At 31.5% G+C, this 14,246-nt stretch overlaps 1 protein-coding gene across 3 annotated transcripts in view; it reads right to left on the bottom strand.

The window, feature by feature from the left end:
• Fstl5 (follistatin-like 5) overlaps positions 1 to 10,107 on the bottom strand; it is a 61,147-nt gene extending 51,040 nt beyond the window's left edge. For 2 of the 3 annotated variants that reach the window (XM_012493246.3, XM_031919764.2), the window contains exons 1-2: positions 10,061 to 10,107; positions 9,037 to 9,117 (exon numbers count right to left, since the gene is read on the bottom strand). In XM_012493246.3, coding sequence (XP_012348700.1) covers positions 9,037 to 9,084 — 48 coding nt within the window. In that variant the 5' untranslated portion in view covers positions 9,085 to 9,117; positions 10,061 to 10,107. Of the gene's footprint in view, positions 1 to 6,453; positions 6,933 to 9,036; positions 9,118 to 10,060 lie in introns of those variants that run through there. The other variant, XM_012493247.3, reaches the window with a different exon arrangement.
• Between the last annotated feature and the right edge of the window lie 4,139 nt (positions 10,108 to 14,246).

The raw sequence follows: 14,246 nt of genomic DNA on the forward strand, positions 1-14,246 counted from the left end.
AACGCCCAGACTCCAATAAATGCGCGGATAAACAGTTTCGTCTACACGCGCAACGAGCTTGTATTTCCCTCCGCCTCGCGAGTACATTTATTAAAGAAGAGTCGAGGATCGGTGGAATCGAACGAGCGACGTAAATATTCGCAACGTGTGAAACACGATTCGGCGATTACAGAAGGTAATCGGGGATAGATTCGCGTTAATTAGCGAGAATATTTGCAGTGACACGTTACACTGTGTATCGGAGATGTAACGAGTCGAAACGAAAACGTACGTAGGATGCTTTCACGGAAGTTTGTCTCGCGAATGCAAATAACATTTGCAAATGAAACGAAATAAGGCTTACTTTGCCGAGGAACTTCACGAATTTCCCCCGTTGTAGCATGCACAACCGTCAACGTTGAGCTGACAGCAAACTTTAAACATGGTTCGCAGCGTTTGCTGCGAGCTTCAAATTCTAGCGGCGTGGAAACGTGAGAACTATTTATTTATTTCGATATATGTATAGTGCGTGTAGTATGAGTATAGTATACGTTTTAAAAGGGAAGGTTTTCGAACGTGGCTTGTTACGCATCGCGTTGTTCATTTATTCAAGAAGCCCGTATAAGAGTTGTCCAAAAGCGGCCTTGTTCCGACCCGGCATTAAACCGGTGAAAGCAAAGGTGAAGGGTTGTCGTTTCAGAAGGTACGGTAATGAATGCTGCAGTAATGAACCGTGTTTACCCTATGCATTCGACTTGTGCAACACGGTTTATTTTCGGTTGGTCCTCCGTCGCTTTTCCATTGTCCCTTCGAAACTCTTATCAGGGAGGGAATTTATTGCACAAAGTTTGACAGGAATAAAGAAATATTGTAAAATATTACGAATTATCGCTCCTTAAGACATTTAAACGAAATTTCCTAACCGTTCACCGATTCTTTTTTTAAATAAATTAGCCAAAGCGTCGCTTTTTACCGCGTTATTATCGTAATAAAATAAAATTCGTATAATTCTCTTATTGCTAGAGTTATAATAGGAATTAAGAAAATTAATAATTTTCCACCGATCCATAAAATTAAATCCAAAAGTAATCCCGCGAATGAGCGACAAATAGCGGGTTTTTAACAAGTTTTTAATCGTTCGCCAATCTTCTCTCGAGTTCCATTTGTCGTTTAAAGTCGATTAACGGGCTGTTCAACTCAAAATCGAAACAATTCTGGTTGATTTCGGTCTAGGGAAATTTCGTATGAATTTTCATTCAGGTCGATCATTACCCGGTCGGTAATGATGGTCCCGCGTATTTTGCGTATACACGGTAACCACTTTCACTCGGGCATGCGTGAGCATATACACACACATATATATATAACGCGAATTATTCAACGAAACGGCGAAAATTAATTATCGACGAAACAACGATCGCTGAAGCATTAACGATGTAGTAATTACATGCTTGCTGCTCACTACACAAAGGAAAACACGCGGTTGTGTTTGCGATCGTTTAATATTTCGCAGATTTGTATTATCCCACGCGATAGATATCGTGCATAGATTACAAGCTTTATAAATATCGCTACCGTTTTATACCCTCTGTTGTTCGTTATATTGTGTTCATCTATGCTCTAGATTATCGCTACACTAGTATCTCTAGTTTATTTTTATACCAGGGAAAGAGAGAGAGAGAGAGAGAGAGAGAGAGAGAAAGAGAAATGCCAAGCGGGACACGAACCATCATAAAGTCAGGGAAAAATACACGTCGAGTTTCCATAAGTATGATACGAAGTCGGCGGTGTTTATATAGCGAGTTCTCATATTTATAGCCAGGAAAGGACGTTGTTTCACCGTACGTACGGCTGTCGTCGCAGCAGAGCCACTGCCCTATGTATTTTTATCTTCGACAGATATTCTCGGATGATAGGTGGCCGATAATAACGGCGACTATAGAGACCGCTCTTTTTTCCTTTTTTTTTTTTTGCTTTTTTTATTAGCTGCAGGGGTGTATAATCGTTTCGGAAGGAGAACGAGCTAAAAATGGGGACGGGTAATCGATGAACGTTGTATTTCAGGGAGCGTGATAAAAATTTACACCGGATCGCGTAATAATTTGTCGAAATGGAATTGGGGATGGGAAGGCGAATCGACTCGCGTATTCGAGGGTTGTGAATCATTTCCTTTCTCTATCTATAAGGGTGTTTCGAGCAAGGGTGTAACCAAAGTTGGTTTTCTCTTTTTCTCTTTTTCTCTCAAACCTGGCATTTATCGATTCCGGTCACCTTTAATTACGGGTTTCATCCGGCTTTAAAACCGATTCCGCGGCGAACCGCTTCCAACATTTTTCCGGTAATTTTAGCACGTGTATCGATTAACGATAAGAGACGAAATCAGTGTCTGCGTTTTCTCACCCCTCCCCCACGTACTTCTGTGCACACCTCTGTCTCACCCTCGCCAGTATTTTCCTCCATGAATTTGTTATGACCATCGCAATAGAACGGATCGATAAGACACATTCTGTCTGTGCGCGGCTCTGATGTGTCTTTTGCCGCCGCCTCGAGGTGGAATAAATTTGAATCGTTGCACAGGAAAGGCAACTCCGATACCACTGGCAAAAATCAAATTTCCTTTGTTTCCAATTCCTCTTCCTCGTTTTCCGCGTTTCGACGATATTTTCGTCCATTGTTTTCCTCCTCTCATTACGCTTAATCGAACGATTTTTTTGACTTTGAAAGAGAATTTCACAGCATCGTGATGGAGACGTTGCATACGCGATAACTGTAGATACTAAATCGCACAAGTCTCGTACGAAGCTTAACGCCTCGGCGGCGATACATCTGGCTAGTTATTAGGGCGGGCTCAAGATATGCATTCACCAGGGCTTATTTCGAACTTATCCAACAAGTTTACAACAGGTGTGATTTACGTGTATCTTTTACGCGATGCGGCTTAAATTCGTGTTTAAATCCCGTGATACATCCCGTGCAAGCCCTGCGGTTCGGACTTTGGTGACTAGTTGTATAGACTAGTTATATTAATATCATAATATAAACATTTTTAATATATCCAAGATTATACGATATGTTGTGATAAAACGTGCGCGAATGAGATTTTTCTTGCATTTAAGAATAAAGTATAAAATTTCCTCGCGTTATGATAATTTTTGCTTGTATTCGTAATTTCTTTTCTCCCTCTTCGTTCAACGAACTCAACAGAGAAACGGACGAGTGTGTTATCACTTTGTCCCAAGCAGAGATTGCATGCAACGTTCCGACACAGAACTAGTCTTGTATCTATATCTCGATAAAGTTTACCATCGGTTGTTGGTTTTCATTATACTTGCTGATCCAGGCCGCGATACATTTCCGTCGTCGGCCAAAGTCAAAAGCGGAGCAGATGTTTCTTCGTGACAACAAACTCGTCATATATATATATAATATTTATGTCGGATCAGGAACCAAAGGTGAGAAATAATCGTCGACGATTCGAGGCAACGAGTTCGACAATTCAATCCGACGCGCATCGAAACGAGAGAAAGGCGAGGATCAAAAGGGGGCATTACGCTTAAAGCGGGGACTAGAACAAACCGCGGCTACGACATTTTCGGCTCGTTTCGTTTCGTAAAGGAGGGGTCGTAAAAGCGTAGGCATTATACGGATCGAGCTCGAAGGCGACCAAAAAGCTGGTGATAATGGCGTGGAGAGTCGAAGCTTGGAGGAGAGAGAGGGAAAAAATGGGCGAAAAAGCAGTGGGTAGCGAGTGAGAAAAGTCAGTAATGCCACGTCCGCACTGATACTCGAGAATTCACTTCATCGGTGACAAAGGATTGCTCTGTGAACAGGGAGCAACAAGATGTCACAGATTGAACCACCCACACTGGTAAAATAATAGGCGAACTAGCTCTAGCCCGAGTTAGAACCTTGGAGCTTAGCTTCAAGCATCAGAGGCTCTTAAAGGATTACTAATATCGCAATCTGCGCTCTCAGAAAGAATCCCATCCTTAGAGGTAGTGAACGTGATGCAGAAGACGGAATTAAGGCGCTAAAAGCGCCTTATTTCTCGAAGGTGCGTTCGCAGCTGTTGAAAAGCTCGGCCACCAATGCGTATTGTTTGGAAAGCGGCTCATCGCCAAGAGGCTCTCGTCAAATCTCCAAGAACTTTCCTCGTCGGACCCGCTCGAGATCGATACCGGCCCCCTTCAACTACGCGTGTAGCTACATGACAAAAGTTCTGAACTTTTGACCCGGCGACGACCATTGTGCCAACCGACAGACAGACGCACGCTCCTCCTATTTTCTTTCTGACCCGCGTTTTACGCATTCCCCGCGGGGGTGGCATTACGAGTCTGCGTGTAACAAAGAAAAAAGAAAAAAGCTTGTTTCGAAAAGGCGATTCGCCCCACTGGCGAAAATAATAACGCTTATTGGAACGGTTAGTAATCGTAAAAGTGTGTAACGTTAATGATCAGCGATAATAAGAACAACGAAAACTTGCGACGAGCGCGAGATAATAGGAGGGAAATGGAGGGATGAAACGGACGGTTGCAGCTGGGATTGGATGTATCCGGTCGTCGCTTTGTTGAACGAGAGCCACCAGGATTTTTCGCGGCTTGTTGCCCGAAAAGTGAAACGCACGCTCGTGTGTATATTTTATCATCTACGTGGAAATATTTCGTGGCGATCGTCGTAAATTTTTCTTCTTTTTTTTTTTTTTTTTTTTTCGAAGCGGATCGATCATTTCCCACTTTTATTGCTCGATAGATGTATATATAGATGTATATCGCAGTGTATTAAACAAATAAAAACGTCAGCAGGTTTGATTAAATAAGCGTGCATCGCGAACTGAACGGATATATTGGCCCCTTGTGTGTTTCGTTTTATGTTATTTACGTACACACGATAAAACCAATTTTTGTATTAACGAAATACTCGAATCGTATAAAATAATCAATTGAACTTTGAAAATAAATATGTACATTTGAAGAGGTTCAAATTATCTTTGATGCCACGCTCGTACTTTTGAAAATATCCTAAATATCATTTGCCAGGGAAGATAAATCTTGTCCAGCTTGTCGGAAATGGATCGTTTACGTTCGAGTGTCCCTTCATTCCCTTGTCTCACGGTTGACGATTCCGAGAGATCGCATTCCCTTTTTTTTTCTTCTTCCAGCGTCAGGAATGAAGATAGCGAGGAAAAGAATTCCTCTCTTGAAAGATACTTTCCCCTCAATGTGGATCGTTGAAACGAGGGGAGGGAGTTGTCTTCTCAAAGAAGAACAATTCCGAGACGATTCTACGATCGGGTTTTCTTACGAGTGTGAGCATCGTAAAAGAAAAGGAAAGGAGAGTCCCACTCCGCCGAAGCGAACTCTTTCAATGAGATACGTAATTTTATCGATCTTCTCGTCGTTAGTCGGTTCCCCGCAACTTGCACGCGCCACGGAGCGCTGTGCACGATCCCGTGAGCGTTAGGATCAAATGGTAAAAAAGTACTCGGTAAAAGGATTCCTTCTTCCGCGATAAAGAAAAGAAAAGAAAAGAAAAGAAAAAAAAGGAGGAAGAAGAGGAAAGAAGGAAAAAAAAGAAGAAGAAGAAAAAAGATAATTCTATTGATCCGCAATACTCCGACGCCGCTCTGTTCCACCGACGGATAAATCTAGCAATTTAGCCTCGCGTACGGAAGCGTATCTACAGGTGGAGGCGCCTGCGCGTCAATCCTAGTTATTCGTAGATGTCACTCACACCTGCCTGATTACGGATATGCAGCCGTCCCTAGCTGTATTCATCCCACGCGTGCTGTACTCGTAGCAAGGACGGAGGAATTTCTCTATATCAATTCATCTTGGATCGTGCCAACATTTTTTTTTTTCTTTTTTCTTGTTTGTTCTCTCTACTCTCCACCGTTTTAGTCTGGCCTCCTACCGCCGTTTTTTGACGCTCGTGGCCTCATTTACGCAGCACTTTTGGTTACCGCGGTTTTTGCTTATAGAAGCGATTGCATTGTGAATGGAAGCTGCCGGTTATTTCCACGACGGATTAAATGCAAATGTCGGTATACATGCTGGAATATTATTAAATGCGCGATCTTCTTGGATTTTTTTTTTTTTTCTCTCTTTTTGTAGAAATTTTCCCTATTCGATGTTGTTGTTTAATTGATGCGCGATTGAAACGTGATCACGGGATAATGTGAATGTGATAAGATCGTGTAATAACGTGTTTAGTAGTAGTTTCACGTGTAAGATAGCATCGTACGCGATGCATTTGTTCCATTAGAACGACGTTAAAAGGCGGTATTGCTGTAGGTTTTAATAAAAATATACGATCAGATTTACTTGGAACGAAAGTTTTAAAGTTCGTTTGAATTATGGGGCTTAAATCAATTACGTCGCACGGCTCGAGAACCCTCGTGCTCCCCGGCGAAAAAGTTTTGGGGTAGGTCGAGAGTAAACATTAATCTTTTTAGACACTGTAAATTATTTCACTCACCCTGTGTAACTGGTTCCGCCGAGACTGCCTCGTTGTAACAATCTTCACGGTCACTTTCACAACCACCGACGACGCGACAACACTATATGCTAGCCTTTTTTAGTCCAACCAACAAATTTCCTTATGCATTCTCGCATCGGTGTACACCAATATTCCCGATTTACCAATCGTACGTGAGAAATTCTTCGATTATACTTCGATTATATACGCTCGCGAAAATGAAAATTCAAATTGTTCAAAACGTTGCGTGCCGATGCGAGAATTTCATGTTTTCATCCATTTACCGACCACCGTTCTAATCGACGAACAACGTGAATCATCGCATTGATGATCGATGTGCGATTAAACGGATGTGCGATCATACGAATGTATAAACAAATACACGAATGGCGCGTGTACGTATGTATGCGCGTGCATTTGTCGATGGGGGGAATGTATAAGTGAAACCTACCGACCGCAGTGATAGCTTGGGGTGTACTGAACATGAGGAGAGGGTTGGAAAACGATATGAAATCTAATCTAACCTCACCTCAACTGGAGTGGTACTGGCGCAGCGTGCGCCCCGCACTGCGCTTGCGCGGTTCAAGCTTCGCTTAAACTTTTCCGGCAATTTAAGCAATTAGGAAGGAAAGCGGAAACGGGATTAACTAATGCGTTCGATTCTTATTGGATAGCCGTTACTTTTGTACGGAAGTAAGTTCCTGAAGCTGTTGAAGGAAATCGCACGTGCTCGACTCCTTATAGGATTTATCGATGAAGTTAAACGGTTTTACAATGGGTTCGAATTTTTCTAGTTTTAGCGGTACACGGGAACGATTGGGAAAAAATATATATATGTTAAATAGAAACAACGTTCCGTTATTTCGTTCGCTTTTTTTAAAGGGAATGGGGAGAGGGAATGTAAAGTTAGTTACAAAATTAGCATTAATTTAGCTTCAAAGTGAACTGAATAATCTAACTTGTATGACTAATAAAAACTTAATAATTGTGTGGAGTAATTCAGCTCAAAAGCTTTAATTTAAAAATTAAAATAACTTATTTGGTCGTTGATAATAAAGTTTATTTGTTGTATAATGATGAATTTTTTGAAATCGATCGACAAAGAATGAGGATTTAAGATATTAAATCAGAAACGAAATATAAGAATAAAATTGGGATAATATTAAAAAATAAATTGAACGAAAAGTAACAATTGAAATTGAAAAAAATTTCCAATTATTAAACAAACAAAATATGTGATGTATGAAATATAAGAAAGAATCTAATCTAAAGAATGAATTAAAATAATAATAAATAAATAAACATTAATCTATGAATATTGAAATATTTGTAATCATTATGATTATTGATGTGTGCATGCATTATTATATTCATAGATCTTTTGACTGGTATGAATAATAGAGAGAGACTTATGTACGAGTTGAATTATTCATGAATTAAAAGTTATACTTGTACTTTTTGTTATAACACAGTGAAAATAATAATTTGATTTTTTTATAAAAATAGATTTAAACATAATGCTAATAAAGTTAAATTTATTTATATATATTATTATGTAATATTATAAATGTTAGTGTTCATGCAAAGAGAACAAAATATTGTCAATTTCATCAAAAAACAATAATCATATGTTGTCCTTTCAATATAAATTTTAAAGAACAAGTGTAGACAAAGAGAACAAATAGTGGAAAAAGGATAGAGATAGCTTAAAAATTGTGAAATCAGAGCCATCTTCAGAGTGCCGCAAATGAAACACGTAGAAAGAATAAAAAAATAAAATAAAAAGGACAGAGATAGAGTAAGAATTGATCGTTAACGCCATCTTTCGAGCGCCAAAATCATTTCTTTAAGATAAAGCATAAGGTAAAATAGAATAAGAATCAAATTTTAGCACCATCTCTTGAGCAATTTAAAAAAATATATTTTTTTTAGCATCTCGAGATAGCGCTGATGTTTAATTCCTACTCTACTTTATCCTGTCTGAGATGTTTTAAATATTCGAGAGATGACGCTGAATTGACAATTTTTAATTCATATCTGTCGCATTATTTACTTTCTTTCTCTACTTTAATAATCATTTTTAATAATACTTTTTTCTACTTATATAAATCATTTTAATTATTAATAAAAAAATAAATATATTTAAAACTTTTAATTTTTATTTAAAAATCTATCTGTCACGAAATATCTTTTTATATATAAAATTTAATATAATAATTTAAGCAATTAAATCGTTAAAAATATTACTATAAAAGTAATTATGAAATTAAAAGTAATTTATATATGAATATTTATATTTATTATTTGATATTTCTAAATATTCATATTGAATATACTTCAATAGATTATAATTATTTAATACTAGATAATTAACTTGAAAGACTATTAATATTTAAAAATGCTGTACAAAAAGATCTAATCTGAATTAATAAATAAAACATAGAAAAAAAATATTATTATTCATAATAAATATCTGCAATTATTCGTGAAAAAAATCTATGGAATATAACTAATCATTGATATCGATTCAAACTTTTCATCTTACGATATAATTGAGTAAAAATAAAAATGTATGGGACTCACCATTTGATGTGAAGAATTTACATTGTTATTGTTGCTACGGTGATCCATGAGATGCCATTTCGAAGTTGAAAAAAGTGGAAACTATAATAAAAATTAAATCATAATTTAAAATGTGATATATATAATAATAATTGAAAATATAATAATTATTGAAATTAGGAAAAAAATGAAGTAAATAAAAATAAAAAATTTTAAAATGATAGAGAATATATAAAAATAATTATTTTTTTGCGCAATGAATGATCGCTTTATATTGTTGAAATACTGATTCTAATATTTATTCAAAATAAATATTTAAAAGAGAAAATAAAATAAAATAAAAAATTATTACCCGCATCCGTTTAAATTACAATCGTCAAATAAATAATGATTTTATTTTCACGTAATAAATATATTAAATTTAATTAGAGTAATCATGCTGTAAAGAATATTGAAAATGCTATTACGAAATAAAGACTACATTGCACATGATCACAAAAATCAAATCAAACAAAAATAATATATTGAATGAATGGATAGATATATTTAAGAAAAAAATATTTATCTATAAAATAAAATTGATTAAAATAATCTAATCTAATTATTTTTCTTTACATACGAATAAGAAGACAAAACAAATTTATTACATTATTTATTACATTTGCATGAAAGTCTGTGAATAACCTATTATACCTTCGAAGCTATTTTTATAATTAAATAATATTCTGATCGTTTAATAAAAAAAAAATTATAAAATAAAAATTAAAATCGTAAAACAATATATAAAATTAAAATAATAATATTAAAATAAATAACTAAAATCAAATTTGATTTTAAACGTTTAACTGTAACTGTCAAATGGACGAATAAAAATGAATGATAAAAAAATTCAAAAGACAATTTATCTTTTATGTTAATATTTGATTAAATATATATAATTAATAAAAATATTCAATATAAATTAAATTATTAAACAAAAGTAATAATAATAAATAAATTATAACATTAAATTATAATATTAAATTTTATATAATTATATAAATACCTGCGCCGACGTAACACGTCCTCTCGCTCCGATTGTTGATAACAGACTGACGCGCCGTCCCCACTAATTCGTCGAGTCGCTGAATCTTCGCGGCTTTCTGATTGGTTGGAACGGCGCAACACTTTATTCTTCCAATCACATGAAAGTTGAAGTACAATATAATATATTTTATTATAAATTTATAATATATAATATTTATTTATATATTATAATTATTATATATTATATTATATATATTATATTATATAATTATATATTATATTATTATAATTATTTATATATTATTTAAATATGTAATTAAATATTTTAATAATTTTATTTAAAATAAAATTAATTAAATTTGAAAAGATATAAAAGAAAATTGCAAAATACTTTTCTTGTAATTTTTAAATTATGAAATATACAATTTTAATTTAATAATACAATTTTTTGCATTAAAAGATAATTATTTACTTATTATTTATATTATTATTTATATAGCTCTCCTAAGTAAGATTAAATAATAAAAAAATCATGTCATATTAATAGTTTGAAAATAAGAATTTGTTTATACGCTTATTTATATATTTGTTTAGTATAATAAAAATATATAGTTATATTTAATTTACTTAATTTTCATATTTAATATATTTAATTTATTTACATATATATATTACATAGTATTTCATTTTATTAAATTCCTTTACTGTGTTTTAATATTTTCTAATTTAATTTTTATATCAAATTAATTTTGATAATTAATTTTTTAATTTCTATTATATTTATATTTTTATATTTATATTTTTAATCTCTATTATATTTTTACGAATAGATTTTTCAATATTATAAAAATCTACAATCTATTGTATATTATATAAATATTTCAATTTTCGCGCGACTTAACTAATAAAGAACTATATGCTCCAACCAATTAGAAACGTCCTAGGTAAACTTATGGCGTCATTCTTCTGTCAAAAATAATTGTTGCAGGATGTGTCGACTTTAATTGTTTGATTTTAACTATGCAGTAAGTAATTCTATTCCTTACTATTTTATTATAAAATTTATAAGTTATTGTTATTTTCATTTATTTAATAATGTATTAAACATTGTGTGAAAATTAATTAATTCTTCGAATTTTGTATGCTTTCATCTTCGATCATTTATTTGAGGTTACCGGTAGCTTATATTACATTGTAAGCCTTTTGGTTAAAACTTCTTTAATTATTGCTTTATTTTAGTATAATTGAGAGTTTTATAGATTTGTTTCTGATTTTTATATGTCCAAATAATTGTTTGATTGTTATGATGACTTCGAAGGAATAGTGATATATAGCTGACATACAATGATTTATAGCAGTATATCAGGTAACATTTTTCTTTTCATAAGAAATATATATATATTTTTTAATATTTGAAATAGCTTTTATTATATTTATTTATTTATATTGAAATATACAGTAGTTAATTCAATATAATCAATTTTATCAAGTTAAATTTCAATAATATGATATTTTTTTATGAAATGAATTTTATTTTTAAAAATAATATTTCGCGTTTTGTTTGTATTTACATCTTTTTTATATGTAAAAAAATTTATTTTATTATTATTTTATTATTTTTATTATAATAATTTTTCTTGAAATTGGAAATTTGCGTATCATATTCAATATATTTCGATTTATCGATTCGAAGGATGTCATATATCTCTTCCCTAATTTGTAATTCGATAATCGAAATCATAACGCGAGATATCAATATACTATCGAAAGTTAGTAATATAAGTGCGTCATTTTTCGTATGTTGTGCGGTTTATTTGTTGCGTAATATTTAAGTATTTTCACGTTTATATTTTATTGTTCATACGATAATATACTATTAATAATATTGTGTTGTGTTTCTTATAATAAGTAAAATAATTTTGGTGACTAAATTATTCTTTTTTTCTTAATTTTCTCATTCTTTAGAATTACAGGTTAAAGCTAAAGGTAACTCATATTATGATATTTTACGATAAAATTTATGCTTGATTATTGTTTTATTTCAATATAATCGATTAATTCTGTTCTTTTTATACATTTATTTGAAAATCTTGATTTTTTGTGTAGGTTATTACTTAATTGCAAATATAACGGAATGATGAAAAAGTGGGAAAAATTTCAATATATAGACGCCATGATGACTTGGCAAAAGGTGATAAAATTTAATTTTAAATTTAAAAATTTTTTTAATAATTAATGTTTTAAGAAATAAATTATATTTATTATTTTATTTTTTGATAAAGATATTTAATAATATATAATAATATATAATAATACACATATATTAAACATATAATATTATTTTTTGTTGATAGCTTCTATTCAAAGATTGAATTGAAAGATCTTTGAACTTTAATTGTGAAAAATATTTGTGGCCGCGCGCAATGTGGTCTATAGAGTCAGTGTTTGCTTTGTAATAGTATTTTTAATATTTTTTTAAAGTAAAATAATTCATTAAGTGTAATTATAATAATCTTTCGCGAAATTAGAGTCAGTGTTTTTCGTCGATTATAATTTAAACGGACGTATTAATAATTTATTTTTTATCTTTTTTTTAATATAAAAATATTCGTTTTCGGTATAGAATAGAGTCAGTGCTAATTTGAAGATGATCATCCATTATGTAAAGTGGTAATTATTTTTATATATTTTTCTACCTTTATTTTATTAATTACATTATACTTTTATAATTATAAATCAAGAAATAAATTATTAATCATTATAATTAATCAAAGTAATCGATACTTAAAAAATTAAAATTTTTATTCTTATATCTATTAGAATAGATATAATATTTTACATTTTGTTACAGATTTCTACCAATTTTAACATTCTTTTACGATGGCTTTTCTTTGACCATAACAGAATTAATGATAATATTCTTCGCGTCGAATGGTGAGTCGCATGCATTTTTATTCCTCTGGTTACTCAATCATGTCGTAGGATGAAAGATCCGAATCGACACGAGTGACTGGTTGTACTACGTAGATTTTTTTCATGAGCACAATGACCGCGAATATTTATTATATTCGCGAGTAGTAACATTTTCATCTTTTGTATTTTATTTATTAGTTCAGGCTAGGTCTTCTTGTACATCCTGTTTTTGAATATTAATAATTTTTTTAATAATAATAAAATATGAATATAATATTAATATTACTATAATATTAATATTACTATAATAAATTTGAATATTCGTATATAATTTAGCATAAATTCTAAATAAATTTAATATCTAAAATTAAAAAATTGTATATACAGTATATACAATATGAATATATTTATAAAAATTAAGTATCTATATGAAAATTTGAATAAATAATAAATAATAGATTATATTAATTAAATAGTGGAGAAATTGTATATCCTTTGTTACAATTATTATAAAATGAGAATACTCATATATTATTGATAATGCAATAATAAAATTATTTTTAATTTTATTTCATGATAATATTTTAAGAATTTAGTTATTTGAATTTCAATATAATAAATATATTAAAATTTTATTTCTTTTATCTAAAAATGTAATAAATTTTAAGTACAAGAAGACATTTCGCGACAGGCAGATCTCATTATCAAAGCAATAAGTTTTGAATATCGATTTTTTATTTTTTTAAAAATATGCTTTGATGAAAAGATCGCCTGAGGTTATTTCTTTTAATATATCATTTAATATATAATTATTTGTGTCAATTACTTTTGTTTATTGAATTTTATTATTAATATCCTTTGTAATAAGTAAATTTCATTTTTATTATCAATATTTTTCTTTCTTTTCTATTAAAATTTTAATACTTCATTAAATTCATAATATTTATTAATGTTTGAAATAAAATAAATCATAGTCCGTTAGATACAAAATACACTAATATTTTTTAGCTCAGGATTTTCAGGTTTAATCCTTTCCGTGTCTATTGCCAGGATCTCATTCACGTGCCCAGGTGCTACTTGGATGAGAGAAAAGCGATAGGCACGATGAACATAATTTTTAAGTTTATAATAATTTTTTCAGCGATTGACGATGTGTTAGTGTATCGTGCACGACGTATTTTCCGCATTATGTGTGTATGGTTAGGCTGTGGAATTGCGTCGTTAATTTATTATATTTGAAATAATTAAAATAATAATCATAAATATTCTACTACTTGTAATTAGTTCAATTT

The sequence above is a fragment of the Apis florea genome, unplaced genomic scaffold (genome assembly GCF_048593485.1).
Source record: "Apis florea isolate Af1SG1 unplaced genomic scaffold, ASM4859348v1 contig_3326_pilon, whole genome shotgun sequence".
In the NCBI taxonomy this organism is placed as follows: Eukaryota; Metazoa; Arthropoda; class Insecta; order Hymenoptera; family Apidae; genus Apis; species Apis florea.